We start from the raw sequence: 21261 nt of genomic DNA, 5'->3' as shown, positions 1-21261 counted from the left end.
CAGTCCCCTCTTCCTCCCGACTTGAGCCGCAAGTTCTGGGAATGCCTTGGATGGATGCCATATTTACTAAGGCCCCACAGGCTGTGAGAGCTGGGATAGCCTCCTTTGTGGCTGTCAGTCTGCCGCCAAGAGGCTCAGAGCTTGTGCTATGGCCGGTCCATGCCATGCCAGCCTTTTGTTTACTCCCGAGCTTTGCTGCTGAGGCCGGCCGGTGTCCGAGAAATGTGGCATTCCTGTTGCAGGTCACACTGTAGACCACAGCATGTATGCTCAGATGATCAGCCAATTCGAGTGCCGTCCGGCGCATGTCACCACCGAGCAACAGCTTGTCTCAAACCGTCATAATGAGGTATGTGGACGATAACTTTAAACACCGACTCGTTGTGGTTTCACCGGAGGCAGCCATCTCCTTCCGACGCCCCGCCAGTCTCAGAAGCTCTGGTTTCAGACAAGAAGCTCTTGAGCTTGCGCTCAACTGTGGCGGCTGTGATGCCTCTGTGCGGACCGCCGTGGGGGTTACTTTTAAAGATCATCAATTGAGACTGCGCGTGGCCCACGTGTCAAGACACACAAACTGACACATGCAGCGCGCCTGAGAATTGCCCGTTGGGGCGTGAAAGGCCTGCGAGACGGGATAGAAAAGTCGGTAGATGCTGCAACGTCGTGACGAGTAGCCCACAGCTCGCAGGGACCCCAGATGTCCACGTGTGTGTACCCTTCCAGTGGGATGACTTGGAATAGGACAACCACCTGTGGGATAGTCGCCTGTGGGATGACGTCTGTGAGATAGCCTCAAGTGGAATGGCCAATTGCAGCGAACCTTTTGTAGGATAACCAACCCACTGTGAGTTGTGAGAAAACAATCCGTAGTGTGTCGGTAGGAGATGGGAAAGAGAGGGGACCCATGGATGGAGTGTTTGGAAACTGCATGCCATTGACAGGCCAATGCACCCTGGACAGGGACAAGGATGCGAGACATGGGATACGGACCCCTGATCTCAAGCGTGCCATGGTTCAAGGCCTCCCGAGACCCACTGCGGCGGGCTAACTAACTGGCAGATGGGATAGAGCAGGATTCTGATTTAGATTTGGAGTCGAAATGGAACATCAGAAATTAAACAGTGGCCCTGCCTGCGTATCTCACAATATCATCACTTGCATGGCAGCACAGCACAGCATATTACACAGGCTCCCGTGCTCGCATCGTGCAACTCGGGCAAGCTTGCTGACCATGATCGTGTTTTGTCACACTCTAACTACCTTTTCCGACGCGGCGGCCTCCAAGGGAAGAAGCAGCTGGACAGGATTGGGCGGCTACTCGCACGGCAATGTCTTGTAGTGGGACGGATGAACGCAGCCCTGAGGCAAGATGTATGTATTACTGGCCATGCAATCAATCAATAAATCATCAGTCATTCGCGACGGGGGCCGGCCAGCACAACCACTCGCTCTCTCAAGTCACCCACTACCTCGTGCTAGGAGATAGCCTTATTTTAGCCCGTGTCCCTCTCTCAGCTTACCTGGGAGTCGAGCTGCTCAACTTCCTTGATCAGGACGTCTTGGCGTTGTCATCATCCCCAAATTGCACCCAACCTCCCTCCCCCCAGAAACGGGATCGCGTCAAAATCGCACGGCTGTGCTTGCAGTCGTCCGCCGCCTCTTTTCCACGAGAGCAAATCAGAACACATCAGAGTCCATTCGCTACTGCACCCAGTGGCGTGACTCTGCAGGCCATCACCCGTATCCACCGCAGTTTTGAATCCAATATTCTCTTGTGTTGATCCCGTTTTAAAGAGAGTTATGCGTGCCCTCTGCTGAACCGCCCTCTCCGTATGACCCGTTGACCAGGCCTCATCTCGAATCCCTCGGTCTAAGAATAACATTGGGAGCTGCCCAACGCCCAGCCAACAGAATTGTATCTGAGGCACAAGAGCTCATACTGTTTCTCTTCCTTATCAGTGTTCCATCCTCGCCGCACATCCCTTGCTGGAAAAGTTGCTGCGCACGCGAACACAAGTAACCCGCCCACCCTGCTTACCGTTGCGTGGCTGGGACAACAGGACCGCATCTGCGACAGCGACACCTTTTGTGTAAGTCCCCACATCTGTGAACCTTCAATGTTTCTGCCAATAGCGCGCGCTCTGACCCGTTCGCGACTCAGCAGACCCAATTCGTCCGCCGAAGATACACAGTATGTCTTCTCACCATGCGCACGATCGCGACGCCGACCTGGACGGCCAGCACCCCGACCCACGAAACCCCTACGCGTCGAGTACGAGATGGCGCCATGAGGAATCAAGCCAATTTCGCAAGCATGCGGGTCAAACGCTCCAGCCAAGGGCCCCCGATGGAAAGAGCGGGACCCATGATCTGGCGAGCTTTCTGCACTCTACCAGGGTCCCCTCCGACGATGGCACAAAAGACGGCGCCAGCCCGCCCGGCTCTGCTGTCCCGGGCAAGACATACACACCCATCATGATCGACGGCAACGAGGCCGCAGCTGCGGGCGAGCCGCAAAACGCCATCGACGCTGATGTCGCGAACGCCGTGCCCCAGGACGGGAAGACCATCGCGTGCGGACCTCTGCTAAACTACAGGCGCACCGAGGGGAACACTTGGATCGGTAGCGTCCTGGTCGTTACCAAGGGCGGCGGCAAGACCCAGGAATTCGTGCCAACTTTGGTGCTGCGGAGGGTCGGTGCGGCGCAGAGGTCGCAAGGCGCTCTCCCCGGCTCTGGGCACAACGGGGAGACCAATGGACATGTGAACGGTGCGGACGGCGCGACAGGGGCGACGGAGACGCAGGGAATCTGTCTGTACTCCGATATCCGCAACACATTCTGGCGGTTCGACCTCCGCGCCGAGATGGAGGCGACCGAGGTCAAGTGGGAATACACCGTTCCTGGCATGCGCTTCGCCAGCAAGACGAAGCCGCAGGCGAACAACTTCTACGTGCCTGCCGTCACGGAGTCCATGCGGATCATGTTCCACTCTTGCAACGGTTTCTCCGTCGGAACCGACGAGGACGCCTGGAGTGGTCCTGCCCTCTGGAACGATGTCAACAGGCGTCATGCCGAAGCGCCCTTCCATGTGATGATCGGTGGTGGTGACCAGATCTACAATGACGGCATCCGGGTTAATGGCCCTCTCCGACCGTGGACAGACATCGGCAATCCCAAGAAGCGCCGCGACTATCCATTTTCCGAGCAGCTACGTTCCGAATGCGACGACTACTATCTCAATAACTACATCCGTTGGTACAGTACGGAGCCGTTCGCTACTGCAAATGGTCAGATCCCCCAGGTCAATATCTGGGACGATCATGATATCATCGACGGATTCGGTTCCTACGTCAACGAGTTCATGAAGTGTGACGTCTTCCGCGGTATCGGGGGTTGTGCCCACAAGTACTACATGCTGTTCCAACATCACCTGCCACCGCCGCCATCTACCTATACCTCGGATGCGCCTCAGACAGTGACCGAGCCCGGAGATGGGCAAGCGACCGGTATCGATGGGACCCAGCTCGTTGACACATACGTCGCCGAGCCTATCCGTGAGGCCAGCTATATTGTTGGGCCCAAGCCCGGGCCGTACGTGGCTGAGCACTCTCACAACATCTTCGCCAAGCTGGGCGCAAGGATAGCGCTCGTGGGCATTGACGCGCGTACCGAGCGCACCCGGCATCAGGTCAACTATCCGGAGACGTACGATTTGATCTTCGGGCGGCTGAGCCAAGAGCTGCAGGACGCGCAAGCTGCGGGCACGCCCTTCAGGCACCTGATATTGCTCTTGGGTATCCCAATTGCGTACCCTGTAAGTCACTGGCTATATGCATCAGTACGTTGAGCTTGTCTAACTGTTATCTTACAGCGGCTCACCTGGCTTGAGAATGTCTTCAGTAGCCCTATTATGGGCCCCATCAAATTCGCCAACCGGAGATTTGGGCTAGGTACGTTGGATGTGGTGTCCTCATTGTCTAAGCAAGCATTCCGTTGCTCTGCTACTGGCGTTATTTCGTATTGATTTGCATGGCTTGGCCATACCATTCGTCATAATTGCGATGGCTGACTCTCGGGATAGGCGGTGGCCTCTTCAACCACTTTGACGGATCTGTCGATCTCTTGGACGACTTGGACGATCATTACACTGCTCGAACTCATAAGAAAGAGCGAAATGGAATGGTCGAGCGATTCCAAGAGATATGCAAACAATGTAAGTCGTCAGCAACAACTGAGATCCATCCCCTTGAAACGGGGCCCGAGCTAAATTGGGACAAACAGTCTCTGTGCGCGTAACCATCCTCGGTGGAGATGTTCATCTGGCAGCTCTTGGCCGCTTCTACTCCAACCCTTCGCTCAACATCCCTTGCGAGAACGACCATCGCTACATGGCAAACGTCGTTTCATCCGCGATCGTCAACAAGCCCCCACCGCAGGCTGTAGCGAACCTACTCGCCCGCCGCAACAAGATTCACCACCTCGACCACGAGACCGACGAGACGCTCCTCAAGCTCTTCGACAAGGACCCCGGCGACTCCACCAAGACAGCCAACCACAACCAAGTGACCATGCCAAGCCGCAACTTCGCCATGCTCACCGAGAACTCGCCAAACAACCCGCCAAGGCAACGGCCCACGACTGCAGCCAACAGCGGGACCGAGCAGGCCAACGGCAACGAGGCCGCGTCCGTGAGCGCCGTGAGTGGGCGCGTCTCGGTCAAGTCCAAGGACGCCCACCTGCCCATCCATTCCGGCGAGGTCGACTGCGGCACGAAGCACAGGGCCGCGTCGGCGCATGACCACGGCCAGGAGAACGACGGCAGTCTGGATATCTGCATCCGCGTGGAGGTCGACCAGCATGATCGCGAGGGCAGGACCGAGTCCTACGGGCTGACGGTGCCTGCTTTGACTGTGACGGCCTGAGAGCCTGCCACGACCGTCTAATGCGTCGGCTTGGACATGCTTTCTGTTTAATGCTGACTTGCTTTTCACATTGTTTCATTTTTGTAATAAATACCCTATGTATACCTAGATACCATCCGCTACATTGAATCTTTTCATCTTGAGTTTTATTACGGGTTTTAATTGAGGTATATTCAAGCCTCATATCAAGATCCATTCATTTAAAGTGTTCCATGTTGAAAATGTTTTACGGAATACCAATGGAAATGCCATGTGGGAAGAATACATCACACCTACAAAACCAGATGGTACACCGCTGCATCACTCACACCATAGCTACAGCAATTAAAGCACATCACCCAGGCCTAATTCACATACCACTACCAACATCAACTTACACCTTAACAGCATTATTATGAGCAAAGCTTTCTCAATATCATTATCAATCAAGCATACTTAATGGCACCAATGACGACGTATCACGAGCGGCCCATGGTCTCGGGACCGTCGCAGGTATGAACGTCCTGTCTCAGCCTGAACGCCTGGGCTGACCGATCTCGATCACAGAAGACGCAGCATCGGGCTGTCTTTGCACCAAACCAAGCCGCAGAGCAGATGATCTTTGCCTTACTCCCAAGAGCTGACAGTATCTCCTCCCCAGCCGCGGTCCTGACGCTTGCCTTCCTTCTACGGCGCTGGCGTCCTCTTCTCCACTTCTCCTCCTCGACCACTGGTCTGGCTGCCACTGGTTCGACTGTAAGTGGCCCGGCTGCCACTCATCTAGCGGTTGGCCCTTTTTCCCACATTGCTGGCGACATCTCCTCTACGGCCGATCTGACTGCCACTGGCCTGGCTACTTGCCTTCCTTCAACGGCGCTGGCGACCTTGCCACGAGAGTGAATCTGGATTCTCTTAACACCTTTGGATCGGGCGCTTTGGAGAGGGAGCAATAAATCTTACTGCTGGACAGTTGCACCCCTGTGCTTACTCTCTGTCTCGCTCGGCGGCCACCCTGAAAAGTTTCTTGAGTCCTTGCGGCTGTTAGAAATCTGTTATGGATTTAAGATATTTTTAAAGGTTTCTTAACAAGTTAATACCATGCTGAAAATGTCACTCAACCTCGGCTCTCAACCCAACAATCCCCTCAAAGATCACAGATGTCCTCTCGAGAAGGTGCTTTCCTGGGCAAGTTTGGGGAGTTCTTTGCCCACAAACTACGCGCCTACCCACCAAACCAACTTGGCCACCTCAGCGTCCTTCGACAAGGGAAGGAGGCGCAACTATTCACATCCAGTCCCTTCAACAGCACCATAAGTGCCCACCTGATCGCCACAACACACTTAAATCCTCAGTGGCTCTGGGAAGGAAAGGAAGGAGAGAATTCTGAATAGGTGGAAGCAATGTGTAGTCTCTGGAATACAAGAAATGGAGAAGCAGGCTAAACAACGTTTGATCCTAGTAACTAGCGGCTAGATGAGAATTTGAACGGGATTTCCCCCACCTCTTCGGACATGATTTGCTACGTGTGCTTCTTCAGCGGTAGCTCGCTACATAATCTCTCGAACGACGGTCTGGACGGTCACACCTACAGAAGGGAAGCCGCCCCCTACCGTAAAACAATATCAACCGATCCATCTGCTTCGTTTGGGTGCTCGCTGTGAACAACGGTAGCTGGTATGGGCAAAAGCTCAGATTTCCCCTTGGTCTCAGCCGAGTCGAAGTCCCCCACGGGGCCGGGGCCAGCTCCGGCCGCATCCACAGGTGGGAAACCAGCAAAAGGCTCGAAAAATGTCAAAAATTGGTTGGAGTACTAGCGGATCGAGCACTAGACCTTCCGCATCTTCGGGTGTGTATTTCACCTGTATTGACCCAGCACCCGGCACTCGGTCCGTAGCCCGTTTTTATCATGCATTGTGGTGAACAACAGATACTGTACCATATCTACAGGAGGCCATACCGGTAGTTTTAGGCCGCAAACTAACCCCAGTTGCACATGAGGGGGCGGATCACCATAGAAGGCCTCACCTAGGTCACCAAATCCTGAGAATCAACACAGGAATGGCAAAAACAAAAACTGGAGAACAGGCGGATCGAACACCTGACCTTCCGCACACGCACCGCCAGATATCCTGGATTTTTGTAAATGCAAAGCGGACGCTCTACCACTGAGCTAGATCCCCACTAATTCAGTGAAGTCTGGATGAAATGAACATATATTACCCTTGTTTTCTGCTGGTAACTCGTCGTGCCTAATAAGTCTATTATGTAATCTGATTGCTACACAGCTCTCGTCAACTCCTTTGGTGCAAGCTAACCATTATTATAAAGTTTTATTTAAAGTAGCTTTGCTTAGTTAGCAACAGGTATTTATATATTATTTATTTCTTTTTATGTTAATATTTATCTTCTTGTAAAAAGCCTTAAGTACAGGGTTTCCATTAAAAGATTACCCATGCCAATACAACTCCCCATAAAGAATGTAACCAAATCTAACCAATCATAACTTTTAATTTATACTTTTTTAATTAAACCTACATTATTATAATACATACGGGATATAATGCTATAGAAAAGCTACCTTTTTTCCAATATAATTTTGCCTTAAAAAGCTGGTATTGTTATTGTGGCACGCACAGACAGAACAATAAAGTCAGGGGATCCTTCGCTAACGCCATAGAAGTCACGGATTAGGCTTCTTTGTCAGGAAGCCCTGTACTTAGTTAGATGATATGGGTAGGGATTGTATTAGTACGATTGTTCTACTCTTTTCTACATCCTCTGTAATCCTCCAACGGTTTACTTTGCTTTCTGCATCCCTATAAGGGCGTCCAGAAGTGCTGGTTTGATGCCGAGGAGCGTGGGAGACGATGGAAGCGATGGAAGCGATGGAAGTTCTGTGCAGAGTGTTACAAGCGTTCTGAGGTGATACAAGCGGTTCTGTGACTAGTGTACAGTATCAGGCAAGCAGGAGCAACAGCGATAGAGAGACGATTGACTCGGGAGCTTTGTTGTGGGTGCCGGTTGCTTCGGAGGATCTCACGATGTGGCCTCCCGGGTTTGCGGAGTCCGGAGCCGGAACCTGGGACATGCTGCGAGTGGTCCTACTTGCATCTCGCACAGACTAACACACCCAAGTCAGATCCTGTATTGACCAAATGACCCACAGCGTCACAGTTTGCTCGAGCCTTGGTTACAATTTATCTGAACAGTGGGATATAAGTCCGGAGGGCGGAAGGACTGGCTGTGTGCATACCGCGGCTTTGTGACGGGAGCCTCCCGTGTCGGGCCGTGTGTGGAGCTGATTGGTATGGTATTTGATTGGCCCAGATGGGCGGGACCGATGACGCTAGCCATGTTGAGCGGAAAACTTTTGTCGCATGGCAATGACTCAGCACGGGCCAGCCCCCACGTCGGGAACAAATGCTAATTGATTCCAGTCGCATCGAGAACACCTCTCCATGAATTGGACCTTTCGTCACTTCACAACACAGATGTGGCCACCAAGGCAGTGATGCTTTTTCGCCTCTTGAAGTCAGTCATCATGTCTGAGGCGGACAGAGTGCCGATCCCTCCAAGGGGAGTCGACTACAGAGGCAAACTCGTCCTGGCGCCCATGGTCCGGTCAGGCGAATTGCCGTCGCGCCTGCTCGCCCTCCACTATGGCGCTGACTTGGTATGGGGTCAGTCTCTCTGCGAGTCTCGTCCATCCCCCACCATGACTGACAATCCCTTGTATATGCAGGACCCGAGACCGTCGACCGATCCATGTTAGGTACAATGCGACGAGTCAACCCATCCACAAATACAATCGACTTCATCCGTATCCCGCACCAAGGACAAAAGCAGCCGTCACCCAATGCCAAGGAGTCAGTGATCTACCGACTACACCCCGAGCGCGAAGGGCGAAAGCTCATCTTCCAAATCGGCACCTCCGACCCAGACCGCGCCGTCGCGGCTGCGCGACTCATCGCACCGGACGTGGCAGGAATAGACGTGAACGCGGGATGCCCGAAACCATTCAGCACGCACGACGGGATGGGCGCGGCCCTTTTGAGGACGCCTGATAAGCTTGTGGCGATCCTGGAGGCTCTGGTGAAGAACATCGTACCGGAATTCAACATTGGCATCAGTGTCAAGATCAGGATACTGGAGACACCCGCAGAAACGGAAGCGCTGGTCAGGAGGCTGGTGGCCACAGGCATCACAGGACTGACAGTGCACTGCCGAACAACGCCCATGCGACCACGTGAGAGGGCCATCCGAGGACAGCTGCAGATGGTCCGGGAGGTGTGCCACGAGGCGGGAGTTGCGTGCCTGATGAACGGGGACGTCGAAAGTCGGGATTCTGCAGTGGAGCTCATCAGGGAGTTCGGCGTCGACGGGGCCATGATCGCGACGGCGGCGGAGAAGAACTCCAGTTGCTTCAGAGCCAAGGAGCAGGGAGGCATGGCGCCTTGGGACGAGGTGATGGAGACGTATCTCCGCCTTGCGATGGAGACGGAAAACAAGTTCGGCAACACGAAATACATGCTGAACCAGATTGTCCCTGGAAAGCAGCCGGCCTACAAACGCGTCCAGTCCTGCAAGAGCTATACCTCTGTCTGCGAGGCATTGGGGCTCAGTCATTTAAAAGACGCAGCAACGGACGCAGACAGGGCAGTTGGCCTTATCGTCGACTCGGGCGCGAAATCTGTGGCCGCGTTAAACGGCAGTGCAAAACGGAAGAACGAAGGTGTCCCAAGTTCGCAAGCCTCAGAGGAGGTTTCTACCAAACGTCAAAAGACGGACGAGCTGGTGAAGGACACCGAGATGCTTCGGTCTCCTGTGGCCCTTTCAGTTTGAGCAGGCTATCCACATACATCAACGAGCATATTCATGGAGGGGCATTTTGATGAGCCTGCGACAGTTCGGCGTTATTGGCGGCATGGTCGGACAAAAAGGTTTTAGACAAAGATATCCTAGACAGATCAGGCAATGAAGGCGTAAAGTTTCTTGGATCTCCTTCTGGACTGATTCCAGCATCACGCACTCAGCACATATTTGTGGTTCTCCGTATGGGATCATTATCAGGAGCAATAAGTATCTAAGTACTTCCGCATTGGAAGAAGGGCCAACCCACTTTGAGTGGTGGCTGCCGCCACTGAAGCAGAACCTTCAACCACATGGCTTATACAGATTTTTGATGATTCAGAAGATGCGACTCTTTCAAAAGGTTAGCCGGATTCCAAATTGCCAGTCTTCATTATGATTCCACCTGAGTGATGAAAGGGCATGTTCCGCCGCACTGTGTAGGGCACTGTACCTGCCCCCACATGCATTGGGAAGCCGCCAGACTGAGTGAGTTACCAGGTAGTCTATCCCCTCGCCGCGGCCAAAGCCGCCCAAAACGCACCCACCGACAGCACATGTACGGTGACGTACGTTTCGATTTTCAACGGCCTGCATGCGCACTGGCACATGAACTGATAGTTATCTTAAAAGCCGTTTCCCTGTAGTGCCTCCATTACTTCTCCCAAGCGCGACACCACCACGTGTTGCCCGCCAAAGCGTGCCACCCGCTCAACCCTGTTCGCCTCCCCCATGCAGGCCTGAGAGGAGTCTCATCCATCGATCGCCGGCGGTCGGGCTAGATGACGGATCACGGCATCGGCACATACGGAGCTTCGCGCACTCAAGATGAGTGACCTGCAGAAGGCGTGGGCGAAGAAGAAGATGGAGTTGAGCAATGCAGACGTCTTCAACGAGCTAGACGAGGAGGAGGAGGAGGAGGAGGAGAACGGTCGCATAGGGGAGCTCCCTGAAATCCTGGATGACGACTCCTCGTCGGCCTCGTCGGCCTCGTCCACGGGCACGGTGGTCCCCACTCCGAGCAGGAAGCTCTTTGCCAGACCATTAGGGTAAGTTGTGTGGTGCATTCAAGGTTCAGGTACCCTGGTCCAAGGGTTCCCAAATCACATTACTAATTGAACTGAACCAGTCCCCCAAGAGGAGGAGGCAGAACGTTGGACCAGATACCTTGGACAACGTACTTTGAACGGGAGCTCTTCCTCGAAGGCCAGAAGGACGAGTCTGGGGCCGCCCAAATCACACACCATGCCTATCTGACCTCCCCTGGCGATAAGGGACCACTGTTCGTAACGCACCACGGCGGTGGATCATCTGGCTTGTCGTTCGCCGTGGTAGGTTCTCTGAGATCAGGAAGCGGCTGCCATCGGCAGGCATCCTGTCTCTAGACGCGAGGGGCCACGGATCGACAGTTACAGCTACAGATGCGCCCCTCGACCTGAGCCTGGAGACCCTACGCTCTGATCTGCTGTCTGTCATCCGGCAGACCCAGGCGCAGATGGGCTGGAAGGAACTCCCTCCGATTGTACTTGTTGGTCACTCCCTGGGAGGAGCTGTCGTGACGGATCTCGCAAAATCCCATGCCCTGGGGTCTTCGCTCCTCGGATACGCCGTACTCGACGTCGTCGAGGGCTCAGCCATGGACGCCCTCCAGAGCATGACGACATACCTGTCCACCAGACCCACAGGCTTCGCCTCGATCCAAGCCGGAATTGACTGGCACATTCGGTCGAGAACACTCCGCAACTCGATCTCAGCACGCACGAGCGTTCCCGGCCTGTTGACGCAGGACCCAACTCCCGGTGTGAGCAGGCCCTGGAAATGGAGGACGGACCTCGCAGCAACAGAGCCCTTCTGGTCGGACTGGTTCGTGGGCCTGAGCAAGAAGTTCCTCGAGGCCAAGGGTGGGAAGCTGCTGATCCTGGCCGGAACTGACCGGCTGGATAAGGAGTTGACCATAGGCCAGATGCAAGGTGAGCATTGCAGTCGTTCGTGCTCATGCTAACGTTGAAGCTAATCACTTTTGCAGGCAAATACGCCTTGCATATCTTCCCGGAGGCTGGCCATTTCGTCCATGAGGATGTGCCTGAAAACACGGCCTTGGTGATTGCGGATTTCTACAGACGCAATGATAGAAGTGCCCTGGTCCTGCCGCCGAAAGTGGGAGATCTGTTGGCACAGGGGAAGAGAGTCTAGCCCGACAAGCCAGAAAAGACGTTTCAGATACCCATGGCTGAGAATCATCTTGCTGAAACTCAATTTCTGGTGTGGCTATGAGAGTAGTATACCGTCAAGATCTGGTACACAGAGCCACATGCACACGGCTAGAGCGCATGACGAAGCAGTGGGAATCTCACGGCCTAACCACAGAGAGTGCATAGCCATAGTGTCATGAGGTGCGCAGATGGCAGATGTTCGAGATAGAATAAGATTTAGACACAGCATTGTCAAGATACTCCGGGGGCTCGCTTTGCCCAAGTGAAGAATTCAAACTGTCCAGTACGCCGGAATGTGAACCAAACCCAGACGCTCGTCAGTTGTAGTTACGCTGCTCATTTGCCGTCTCGATCTCCCTCCGCCGCGTCTCCTCCTCGGCGGCCTGCTTCATGGTCTCATTCATGGTCTGCTTCTTCTGCTGCTGCAGCTGGCTGCTCAACTTGCCCGTGGCCTTGTCTTCTGCAGCTTTCGCTCTTGCCTAAGGAGAATCGTCAGTTCCCGAAGCCACGCGGCCGGTGGTAATATCCTCCCCAATCCGTCCGGGTCGGGCTATCTTACCTGGGCGGCGTCGGCAGCCCTGCGCCTTGCCTCGGTGGCATCTGCGGCAGAAGCCCCACCACCATCACCGCTCGCGGTTGGCGGGCCTCCCAGCGTCCGCGGGGGCCCGCCGACGACTCGCTTGTTGCTGGGTAGCGGCGCGGTGGCCCTCTCTGCCGGCGGGGAGTCCAGCCGGCGGCCTGGCCCGGTGAAGTTGTCGTCCCTCGACTCCTTGCCGCAGAGGGCACCCATCTCTCCGTGCGGTGCCTGGACCTGGGCCCGGGCTTGAACGGCACCCGTGAGAGAAACGATCAGGACCTCGGCGCAGTCAATGCGGATTTAACTCAGTAGTGGATTGTGATGGAAGCGACCTAGGTGGTGGGCCGGCCGCGTGATTAATGGCGCTCGGGGGGCTTCGTCAACTGCGGGCGGGCTGAGATAGTGGCAAATGAGGGGATGAGTGTGGCGAGAGAGGTGATTGCTTTGTGGGGCTAGTGAGTAGGTAGCTGCTGCGAGGGCTTGTATGAGTTGGACTGGGGTTTTTCAGGTGTAGCAAGTCAGATTTTCCAGCATCTGGTTCGTCCGGTGTGGTTCCCTCGGAGAGAGAAAGGACGTCTGGAGTCGGATATCGCCTCTCACGGGGTTGATCAAACGGGTCGCCCTGTGGAGGTGTAGCTTGGCAGACGCTACTTAGGTCTATCAGCACCAGCCCGGAGCAAGCACAGCCCCAGCACTTGGCACTGCTCTAATGATCGGGGGGAGGGGGAGGGGTAAGTGTAGACTAATCAATCGCTTCTCAGGCCCTGCGGGCTCCGGCTCACAAGACCGACCCTGGCCGACAGCCTCTGGAACACAGAGCACAAACCAAACCGACATCAGAGAATCGGCCATGGCGAAGCCAGCAAATCAAGGCTCAAATTAAGACTCGAGAAATCATCCGATCATGCAGCCCCTCAAGCTTCCAGCGAGCCTGGGGATTTTTGTTTAATGTAGGTACGACGTACTAAATATGTCCAGGTGACCGCTAGAAGACATTAGACATTTTGATTTCAGAGACGGATGGGCTTAGCATGCAGTCGAACAACAGTACCATCCAAGATGTGCATGTTGGTCTACAAAGTAGACTGTCACTTGCGTCAAATCGCACAAATCGACATCTGCCCTCTATAAAAGCAGCTTCCTCTACTTCACTTCTCTCCGGTCTGTTCCAGCCTGCATGTTGTACTGCCAGCAGCCACTGGAAAACTGACACTGGGGGCATCCACCTTGTTGTAAAGGTGATGTCAACCTCCGAACGCTGCCAATGATGATCCGCGACACAGAGCGGAATAAGACTGGGGCGATGCCGTTGCGGCGCACAAGTTCAAGTAGGATGAGACACAGAGGGCAGAATGGTTGTCAATGCCACCAAGTGGAGGCAACTGGGATGGGGATGGAGATGAAATGGTGTTGAAACTGTGGTTGAACAAGTGTCCAGGCCAATTAGGGCTCGTCGATCAGTGACGACGGTGCCGGTCCGCGGGAATAGGGAGGGCTGTGGAAACGGGTCTCCTGGTGTTGTGATGAAACAGGCAAGAGATGAGAGGTATGTCGGTTGGCTCCTGGGCTTAAAGTCAAAGATTCTGAAGATGGGACTGAAGTGTTGATTGTGTGTGGATCGAGGAGAGAAAAGGGCAGAACATGGGGAGAGTGACGGAGGCTCTTTTGACCATCCGTTCCCTGGAAATCTTGTTACGATTGCGGCTTCCGTCCCTCCTCGATACTATTGCACCATTTAGCCACAAGAGAAGAGGCATTTCTCAACCAGACATTTGCGACTGTGGCAGCGGGCTCCAAGTGGCAGTCGTATGAGATCTTGCACTTGGCTGACACCCTCTTTGGACTTGCTGACCACATCAAACAGAGCTGGCACGGTCAGAACCCTCGGATGACCGAACGATAAGAATGCCCGCCTGGTTGTCCTCACAAATCTACAACTCTAAAGACTCTCACAGCATTGTGATGTTCTCTGGACCACGAGGACTGCTCTAACTAGAAATGCAGTCAAGGCTGTGCATGCCAATACATTTTTGGTGGAGATGTGACACAAAAGTAGCTACTTTTACCATAACAGCAGATTGGATGAGTGTGGCATCAAACGTGCCACTGACATTCTGATGGAGGTACCAGCTGACAGACTCAACTTGGCCTACGCACTGAAGTTGCTGCCCAGCTCAGATGTCTCGGATTCTGAAGCTGGTTATACAATAACAGCACATGTGACAGTATTTATCCGATCTTCCTTCGCGTGGTTGAAGAGGAAAACGAAAATGATGAACAAAGTTCTTGACAACAACCCTACGCGACTGGGGACGGCACGAAATCTTATGATATGAGCCGAATTGAAGACATGCGGAAGATAACTTCACCAACCAGTTGGCAAGTTATTAGACATGGTCCGACTGACCACGCACGCATCTTGTACAACATTATCGAGCTGCTCATCTGCAGAGTGACGAGAATATTTGAAAAAACACTACCATAGGGCTCTCATGACAGCAGAGCCCTCACTTGCATCCATTTCCCTTTCGAGTCACCAAGACATTGCTTCATCGCAGAAGCTAAGTTGGCGCTTGTTACTCTTGCGCCATAACACTTGTATTAAAAGTATAGGATTGTCTGAAGGATCTGGAAGTCGAGCGCAGTCTTATACAGCTGTGCCATCACGGAAGCTCTTACAGAACGGGCAGTTTGAAGCAATAATATCCAAACCTAATTCAAAGAGGAAAATTCTTGGATGTCAGTCCGAATGGTACCGTGAGTGTTTCAACGTCATCATAACGTCCACGCGTGCTAGCATGTTCATGAGCTCAGTGTAGACCAGCACTTTCGCATTGGAGCGGATGTGACGTCGTGTGGTAAACTGCACTATCAAGACCATCGGACAATCTGCCATATGGCACCAAAACAAGGGCTGGTCTGACCACCTGTAACACTGAATCAGGTCTAGACCAGCAGCAATGTGCCCATATGTTCTACTCTCCCTGCCCTGCTTGCCCTTTGCTGGTCATAAACACACAGACTGGTGAGCGCCGTTTGGCCGTTTCGCCGTTTGAGTCAGGACGACGCTTCTGACTTTTCCACCACATAACACACTTACCCTGCTGTATCCCAGACGAGGCATACACAATTTAACTTCCCTGCAAGCGGTGCAACTAAGTGGGTGGAACCCATCCCAGCCTGGCCCAACAGAGGCGCTCTCGACGGCGACAGTTGTGACTCGAGTTCTCAAGATACCAGATGTCTCCCCACTCCATTGGATCCGGCTCTGCACCGTTCCCGTTGCCCGTCGTTGCCCGCTACCCGTATGCAGGTTCTGAAATACCAAAGTACCAAAGGACCAAAGTACCAAAGTACCAGAGTATTCCAGCATCGAGAGCCAATCAGATTCGGCTGACTAAGTACACGCCGACCCGGACCCGAATGCAGCGACGACCATCAAGGTTCTCAATGTCCTGTCCAATTCTGCCTCACATCAGTCCCCTCCACTGCCCTCCTCTTCCAACGTCACCCCGCGGGATTGCACACCTCCTCGCCTCGGGCCATTCATCTCCAGGTTCTGTCCGTCCACCATTCTTTCACCGCGAGCTACTCTTCGTCAACCACTAGTATATACCCTCACCAAACCTTCTGACCACGACATGACTTGAAATCGTGGGACCCTTGGAAAGTCGCCAGCCGGGGACCATCACGGTTCCTCCCTCTCCCTAGCGACCAGCCCGATACCCGTCCAGAACTTCTGGCTGCAATCTGGACCGGCACATAGCGCCTTCGACAGCTCGTTTCCAGACGGAAGCGTCAACAGGCCCGCCATGGATGACTTGGTGCTTAGTATGGCACCCTTTGGGAACGCCTCAGTCCACGAATTCTCGGCGCACGACGACACATGCCTGATTGGAGCAGGCTGCCAAGGCCTTGGTCTCGTTTCTCGCCAAAATCACCACGACAATGGGGCCACGTTCAGTGCTATTCCTTACCCGACCTTCACTGGTTTCGCTAGCCATGATGTCGCATCTCCTTCTCCCCAGTCACCCAATGCCGGTGACACCTTCCCTGAGGCTAATACTGGGAAACCGCAGTCCAGGATGCCATCTCCTGGCTGCGACGACCCTGATCCAACGGCAACCGAGATGGTGTCGTTGGTTTCGCGGCACGAGGCACCTGGTCCGCCACCTCAAAATGACGAGCTTCTCGAGGACTACGCTCCGTCTGAGGCAGAAAGTAACGCTTCTTGTGATAGCCAATGCTCAGGAAGCAAAGGCCCGTGTAGTGCGGGTACATGCGACTTCGTCACTGCCTGTAGAGACGAAAACTGCACGAGACCTGTTGTCGAGCCTGATGTCGCCCATAGCGCCTTCATTTTGCAGACTATGACGAGTGCGAAGGAAGCCAGTGCAAACCTCGTGTCTTTTCAGGACCGTAAGTTTAATAATTCTTTTTTCCATAGCCAGACAATATCCACAGAGCCGAAAGGTATTGCTCTGGTCACTGTGCGAAAAGGTCTACAAGGACCTCTTCAGCTGTCCACATAGCATTCTTTCACGGATCTTCCTACCCACTTGGCTTGCTCGTCCGAATCATGGCTTACGCTTCCATAGAACCGAATCTGTACGAACAGAACATGGGTGAACATAACTATGACTTCAACTTCGCCCAAGAGGCAGGTCCCGGCTGTCCCGACCCAGGGTCGCATGCTACCTTTGCGCACCTGTATCAAACACAGGCGCAGGCTCATGACTCCCAACAGCAACTTGACCAACAAGGCGATCTAATCCAAGTTGACCCTTTCAATATCTTCGCCCTGGGACCTAATCCCCATTGCCATGCTCCTGCTCTGCCAGGAGCCTCAGGGCAGAATGGTATGGTGGATTTCCAAGGTCATGCTAACAGCAGCGGCAATTTTCCCGGGGAATGCGGTGTGCCCTTTCAAGATCCATTGCAGGCTTCGCTGCATATCCAACAGCATGCTCAGCACGGCCAGCTAGTCCCGCTCATGGATCAGGGCTTTCAGTATGTTCAGAATATGCAGCTGCAGCACCCAAACCAACCAGTTTTGGATTTCTCAGGCATGGAAACCGCATCTGCATATGGTCCGTCGAACAACAACTTTGCACAACAACCCGTAACGCCTGGTCATCAAAGGGGGCTTTTCGCATTCGGCAATGAACAGTTGCCATCACCATCGAATCAAAACCTTGGCCATCTCGCATCTCCAAGCGGAGCTAGTTACCACGCATCGGCGTCCGATGCTGGTCAGGAAGTGCCAAATTCCCCGGCCGACTCCTGTGCATCGGGCGACAGCCAAATGCAGGATACCGCACAATCGGTGTGCCTCTGGGAGCAAGGGGCATCCAAGTGCGGAATGGTTTTCGAAAATGCACACCAGCTCGAGATACATGTGCAGGCTGAACACGTCGAGAACATGCCAAAGGCTGATGGTGGGTACGTTTGTGGTTGGGCCGATTGTGGACGCAGGCACAAGCCATTTGCACAGAAAAGCAAAGTCAAACGCCACATGCTAACGCATACCCAATGTAAGTGTAGTCTTACTCACGGCCCATACCCGAGATTAACTGTGTATCCAGACAAGCCCTTCAAGTGTGATCATTGCGTACAATCCTTCTCTGCGAAACAGGCCCTGACGCAGCATGTCCTAATCCACAAAAACGCCAAGCCACTGAAATGTGACATCTGCGGGAAGGCCTTCAGGCAGCAGAGCGCTCTAAGTAAGCTGAACCAACAAAAAATTGTACCAGCGGTAAAACGAGAGAATAGCAGCTGACTGGTGACACTCACAGCCATGCACATACGCACACATACCCATGTGAAGCCGCTGAAGTGTGAAATCTGTGGCACCTTGTTCGGCGAGTCCTCGAACCTCTCCAAGCATCGGAGGACACACGATGCCGTTGGTCGCCACGCGTGCCCTGAACCTTTATGCGATAAGAGATTCAACAGACTGGATCAGTGCCGCCGGCACTTAGAAACAGTCCATAAGCGTCGCCCCGAAGGTGAGAAACATGAGCTCTGCGTTCGAGACCGATTCACATTTGCTAACACATCTTGGTAATCAGAAGTAAAACATCTTGTCGCGCCCATGACATTTCGTCGCGAATCTAGCGCCCGGAATAGTCGTTCCAGCAGTAGCAGTGTGGCGGGAAGCAACAAGGCCTCGCGTCTCCCATCGCAGCAGGCTTCTCAACCTGTACAGGCTGCTCACGAGGACTTCGTCCCAGAACTGGCGACTGTCAAACACTTCTCCGGCCAAGAGAACACAGGCAGCATGGCGGCTCCGATGAACTCGCCCTCTGTCCTGCAATATGGACAGATGTCTTCACAAAACACCCAGATGCTATACAGCCCCCCGGCCGGCACGGGATACAACACTATGCCCATGCAGCAGCAACCCTTCGCAGTCGGTGGTGCGATTCCCAATGGAGCGGCGTACAATTTCAACCAGCCACTTCAGAACTTTGCTGGGTCAGCCTGGTAGAGTAGCAAGCACCACATCTTATTTTCATTTTTTCTTTGCTTTCAATTTCCGTTTTAGCCATAATTTTTTTTTTGGTCTATTCCTTTGCGCGCAGTCTCAACCAGGTCTTAGGACGGGTTAAATACGCAGTTCGACACCAGGGACCAAGAGGTAAAAGCGCATGGCATGATGAGATGATACCCACAATACCAGAAATATGCACAGCGGTTGGCGTTCAGTAGGACAAAGTCTCGCCCAATAGAGGAAGAGGTGGAAAAGGGAGGAGAGGGGGGAAAGGAGATGGAAGCCATGGCGAACATGGATATTTGGTGCTTTTTGAAGTGAATTAGCTTTTATTCCTGGCTCATTACCATTGTCTTGTTCTTTCTGGGGCCCTCTGCTCTCTTCGACACGAGCCACATATGTGCTGGCGTGACCGTCAACGTATGATAATTTTTATTACCAGAATTGATTCAGACAAGACGTCATCGTACATTACTTGTATGAATGTGTGTAAAGGCAATGATTTTCAGCTGATTCAACTCTCAGTGCTGCTCGCAGGCCCAGCAAAACTTCTATGTAATGATTGATGATACGCAAACCTGTAAACACACAGTTTCTACTCGGGACTGGAGACGTGAGACCACTCGCTACGAGTTCCCTGAACGCCGTTGAACAGAAATAAAGAGGTTGTGGTAATCTTGGTTGAGGTGTGTGTTGGGGTGAGCGTTCACTGTATATTTCCATTTGGCCGAAAATTATGGGTAATGCGCAGACTTGTTGACCAGCTCATGGGTATCCGGTGAATGTCCAAAGATCTCAGCTAGGAAATAAAGCACAGAAAGTGGGCTGGACAGCACGGAGCAGGCAAGAATGGTACTTTCGGGCGGGAACTGACTAGCAATCTAGTCTATTCTTCCAAGTACACAGCATCGATAGCATCTTCGACATCCCCGGTGATTGTGATTGCAAGCCAGCGTGGGAAAGCCTTCGATGACCGAACCAAGTTCATCGATATCGCTTGAGTGTCTTTGACCGCCGCACCGTCTGGATAGTTTCAGCCTTGACCTTTCACACGGGGCACAGAGCGTAGGTGGTGGTGTGAAGTCAACTCGAGCTCTCTTTTGGAGCTATCTGGTTGACTAGGTATCCGGGCTTGCTGTCATATATCCTCATAACACCGAGACCCGTAGCGGAAAACAGGTTTTGCCCTGTGATGCCATACGAGAATGCGTGGAATCGTCTTTTTGATTCTCGAAAAACCACGCCAGCGACCTGTAGCCTTTTTGCTTTGACCTGCTTCAATTACCAAAAACCCTCAAATGCCGACGCCGTTTGCCACTTTATGCGGAAGCCTGGAACATCGCATTCGTTAGCACATTGCATGCCCAGCCCAGCCATGGTTGCACCCATGGATCCTTCGTTGCCTGTAGGTGTTTCATTGTAGACGAACCTTGATGGCGTATTTGCGCTGAGGGAAGTGCTGCTGGCGCTTCTTTGTCTTCTCCAGCTTCCTTGCGGCGTCCTCAGGAGACAGGCGGCGACGGATGGCGCGGGTCTGCTTGGGGCGGAGGTCGAGGGGCAGGTACTTCTTGTTCTTGTAGAAGAGGCGCAGGTTGTGTCGCTCCTTAGCGTTGATGATGGTGAGGACGCGGGCGATCGACTTTCGGAGGTCGTGGCTGCAGATAGAACCCCAACGTTAGCTCCCATGCTCCTTGTCCATTCCCATGCATCCTGCAGTGCTCGGGCACGAAGCGTGACGGTTTCGGTGGATCGTGTGGCATGTGTGTATGTTCCGTGTGGAGTTCGGGTTTCCGCTCACATCTTGTTCAGCTTGGTGCCGGAGGAGGCGATCTTCTGGATGCGCAGCTGGCCGAGCTCGGTCTTCAGCTCGCCGAGGGTCTTGGTGAGCTCGTCCTTGTTCTTGGACCACAGCTGGCCGGCCTTGATCTTGCTGGAAGACTGCGACATTGTCAGTGACCCGTCCGAGGAGCAGTCGTCAATCGCGGTCGGCTGGTAGTGGGGGTCGATTGAGCTGCAGGAAAAGCACTCCCACAGCTCAATTGCCGCCCAGAGCTTCGCAGAAATTCGGGATCGGAGTCGTAACGCACCATTTTCGCAGGTATTGTCGATTTAACGTCGTCTGTCGGGGGGCGGGCAGAAGGGCAAGTTGCTGGTCGTTCACGGGAAGGCGCCTGTCGTCCTTGGTGGAGTTTAGGAAAAGCCTGTGGGCAATCCACGTCAAATT

At 53.5% G+C, this 21261-nt stretch overlaps 6 protein-coding genes and 1 non-coding gene across 7 annotated transcripts; 4 read left to right on the top strand and 3 right to left on the bottom strand.

The window, feature by feature from the left end:
* Positions 1 to 2193: 2193 nt before the first annotated feature.
* On the top strand, positions 2194 to 4924 carry INS49_008265 (uncharacterized protein; the record flags this gene model as incomplete). Its single annotated transcript, XM_043169009.1, has 4 exons — positions 2194 to 3816; positions 3874 to 3952; positions 4084 to 4215; positions 4284 to 4924. 4 exons carry the CDS (start codon positions 2194 to 2196, stop codon positions 4922 to 4924), a joined length of 2475 nt encoding a protein of 824 aa, XP_043026689.1.
* Positions 4925 to 6978: 2054 nt separating this feature from the next.
* INS49_008264 lies at positions 6979 to 7083 on the bottom strand. The gene has a single exon. It is a non-coding gene; the product is annotated as a tRNA-Ala (tRNA).
* A 1361-nt stretch (positions 7084 to 8444) lies between these two features.
* On the top strand, positions 8445 to 9745 carry INS49_008263 (uncharacterized protein; the record flags this gene model as incomplete). The annotated part of the gene is made up of 2 exons (XM_043169008.1): positions 8445 to 8583; positions 8646 to 9745. 2 exons carry the CDS (start codon positions 8445 to 8447, stop codon positions 9743 to 9745), a joined length of 1239 nt encoding a protein of 412 aa, XP_043026688.1.
* Positions 9746 to 10579: 834 nt separating this feature from the next.
* On the top strand, positions 10580 to 11944 carry INS49_008262 (uncharacterized protein; the record flags this gene model as incomplete). The annotated part of the gene is made up of 4 exons (XM_043169007.1): positions 10580 to 10800; positions 10881 to 11033; positions 11087 to 11721; positions 11778 to 11944. The coding sequence occupies 4 exons, from the start codon at positions 10580 to 10582 to the stop codon at positions 11942 to 11944; spliced, it is 1176 nt and encodes a 391-aa protein (XP_043026687.1).
* Positions 11945 to 12281: 337 nt separating this feature from the next.
* INS49_008261 (uncharacterized protein) lies at positions 12282 to 12754 on the bottom strand (the record flags this gene model as incomplete). Its single annotated transcript, XM_043169006.1, has 2 exons — positions 12282 to 12443; positions 12524 to 12754. 2 exons carry the CDS (start codon positions 12752 to 12754, stop codon positions 12282 to 12284), a joined length of 393 nt encoding a protein of 130 aa, XP_043026686.1.
* A 3599-nt stretch (positions 12755 to 16353) lies between these two features.
* Positions 16354 to 19034, top strand: INS49_008260 (uncharacterized protein; the record flags this gene model as incomplete). The annotated part of the gene is made up of 5 exons (XM_043169005.1): positions 16354 to 16960; positions 17140 to 17983; positions 18086 to 18267; positions 18340 to 18552; positions 18616 to 19034. 5 exons carry the CDS (start codon positions 16354 to 16356, stop codon positions 19032 to 19034), a joined length of 2265 nt encoding a protein of 754 aa, XP_043026685.1.
* A 1322-nt stretch (positions 19035 to 20356) lies between these two features.
* Positions 20357 to 21127, bottom strand: INS49_008259 (uncharacterized protein; the record flags this gene model as incomplete). Its single annotated transcript, XM_043169004.1, has 4 exons — positions 20357 to 20368; positions 20467 to 20692; positions 20836 to 20975; positions 21125 to 21127. 4 exons carry the CDS (start codon positions 21125 to 21127, stop codon positions 20357 to 20359), a joined length of 381 nt encoding a protein of 126 aa, XP_043026684.1.
* Between the last annotated feature and the right edge of the window lie 134 nt (positions 21128 to 21261).

The sequence above is a fragment of the Diaporthe citri genome (genome assembly GCF_014595645.1).
Source record: "Diaporthe citri strain NFHF-8-4 chromosome Unknown scaffold_3, whole genome shotgun sequence".
In the NCBI taxonomy this organism is placed as follows: Eukaryota; Fungi; Ascomycota; class Sordariomycetes; order Diaporthales; family Diaporthaceae; genus Diaporthe; species Diaporthe citri.
This window is presented reverse-complemented; position numbering and strand designations above follow the sequence as displayed.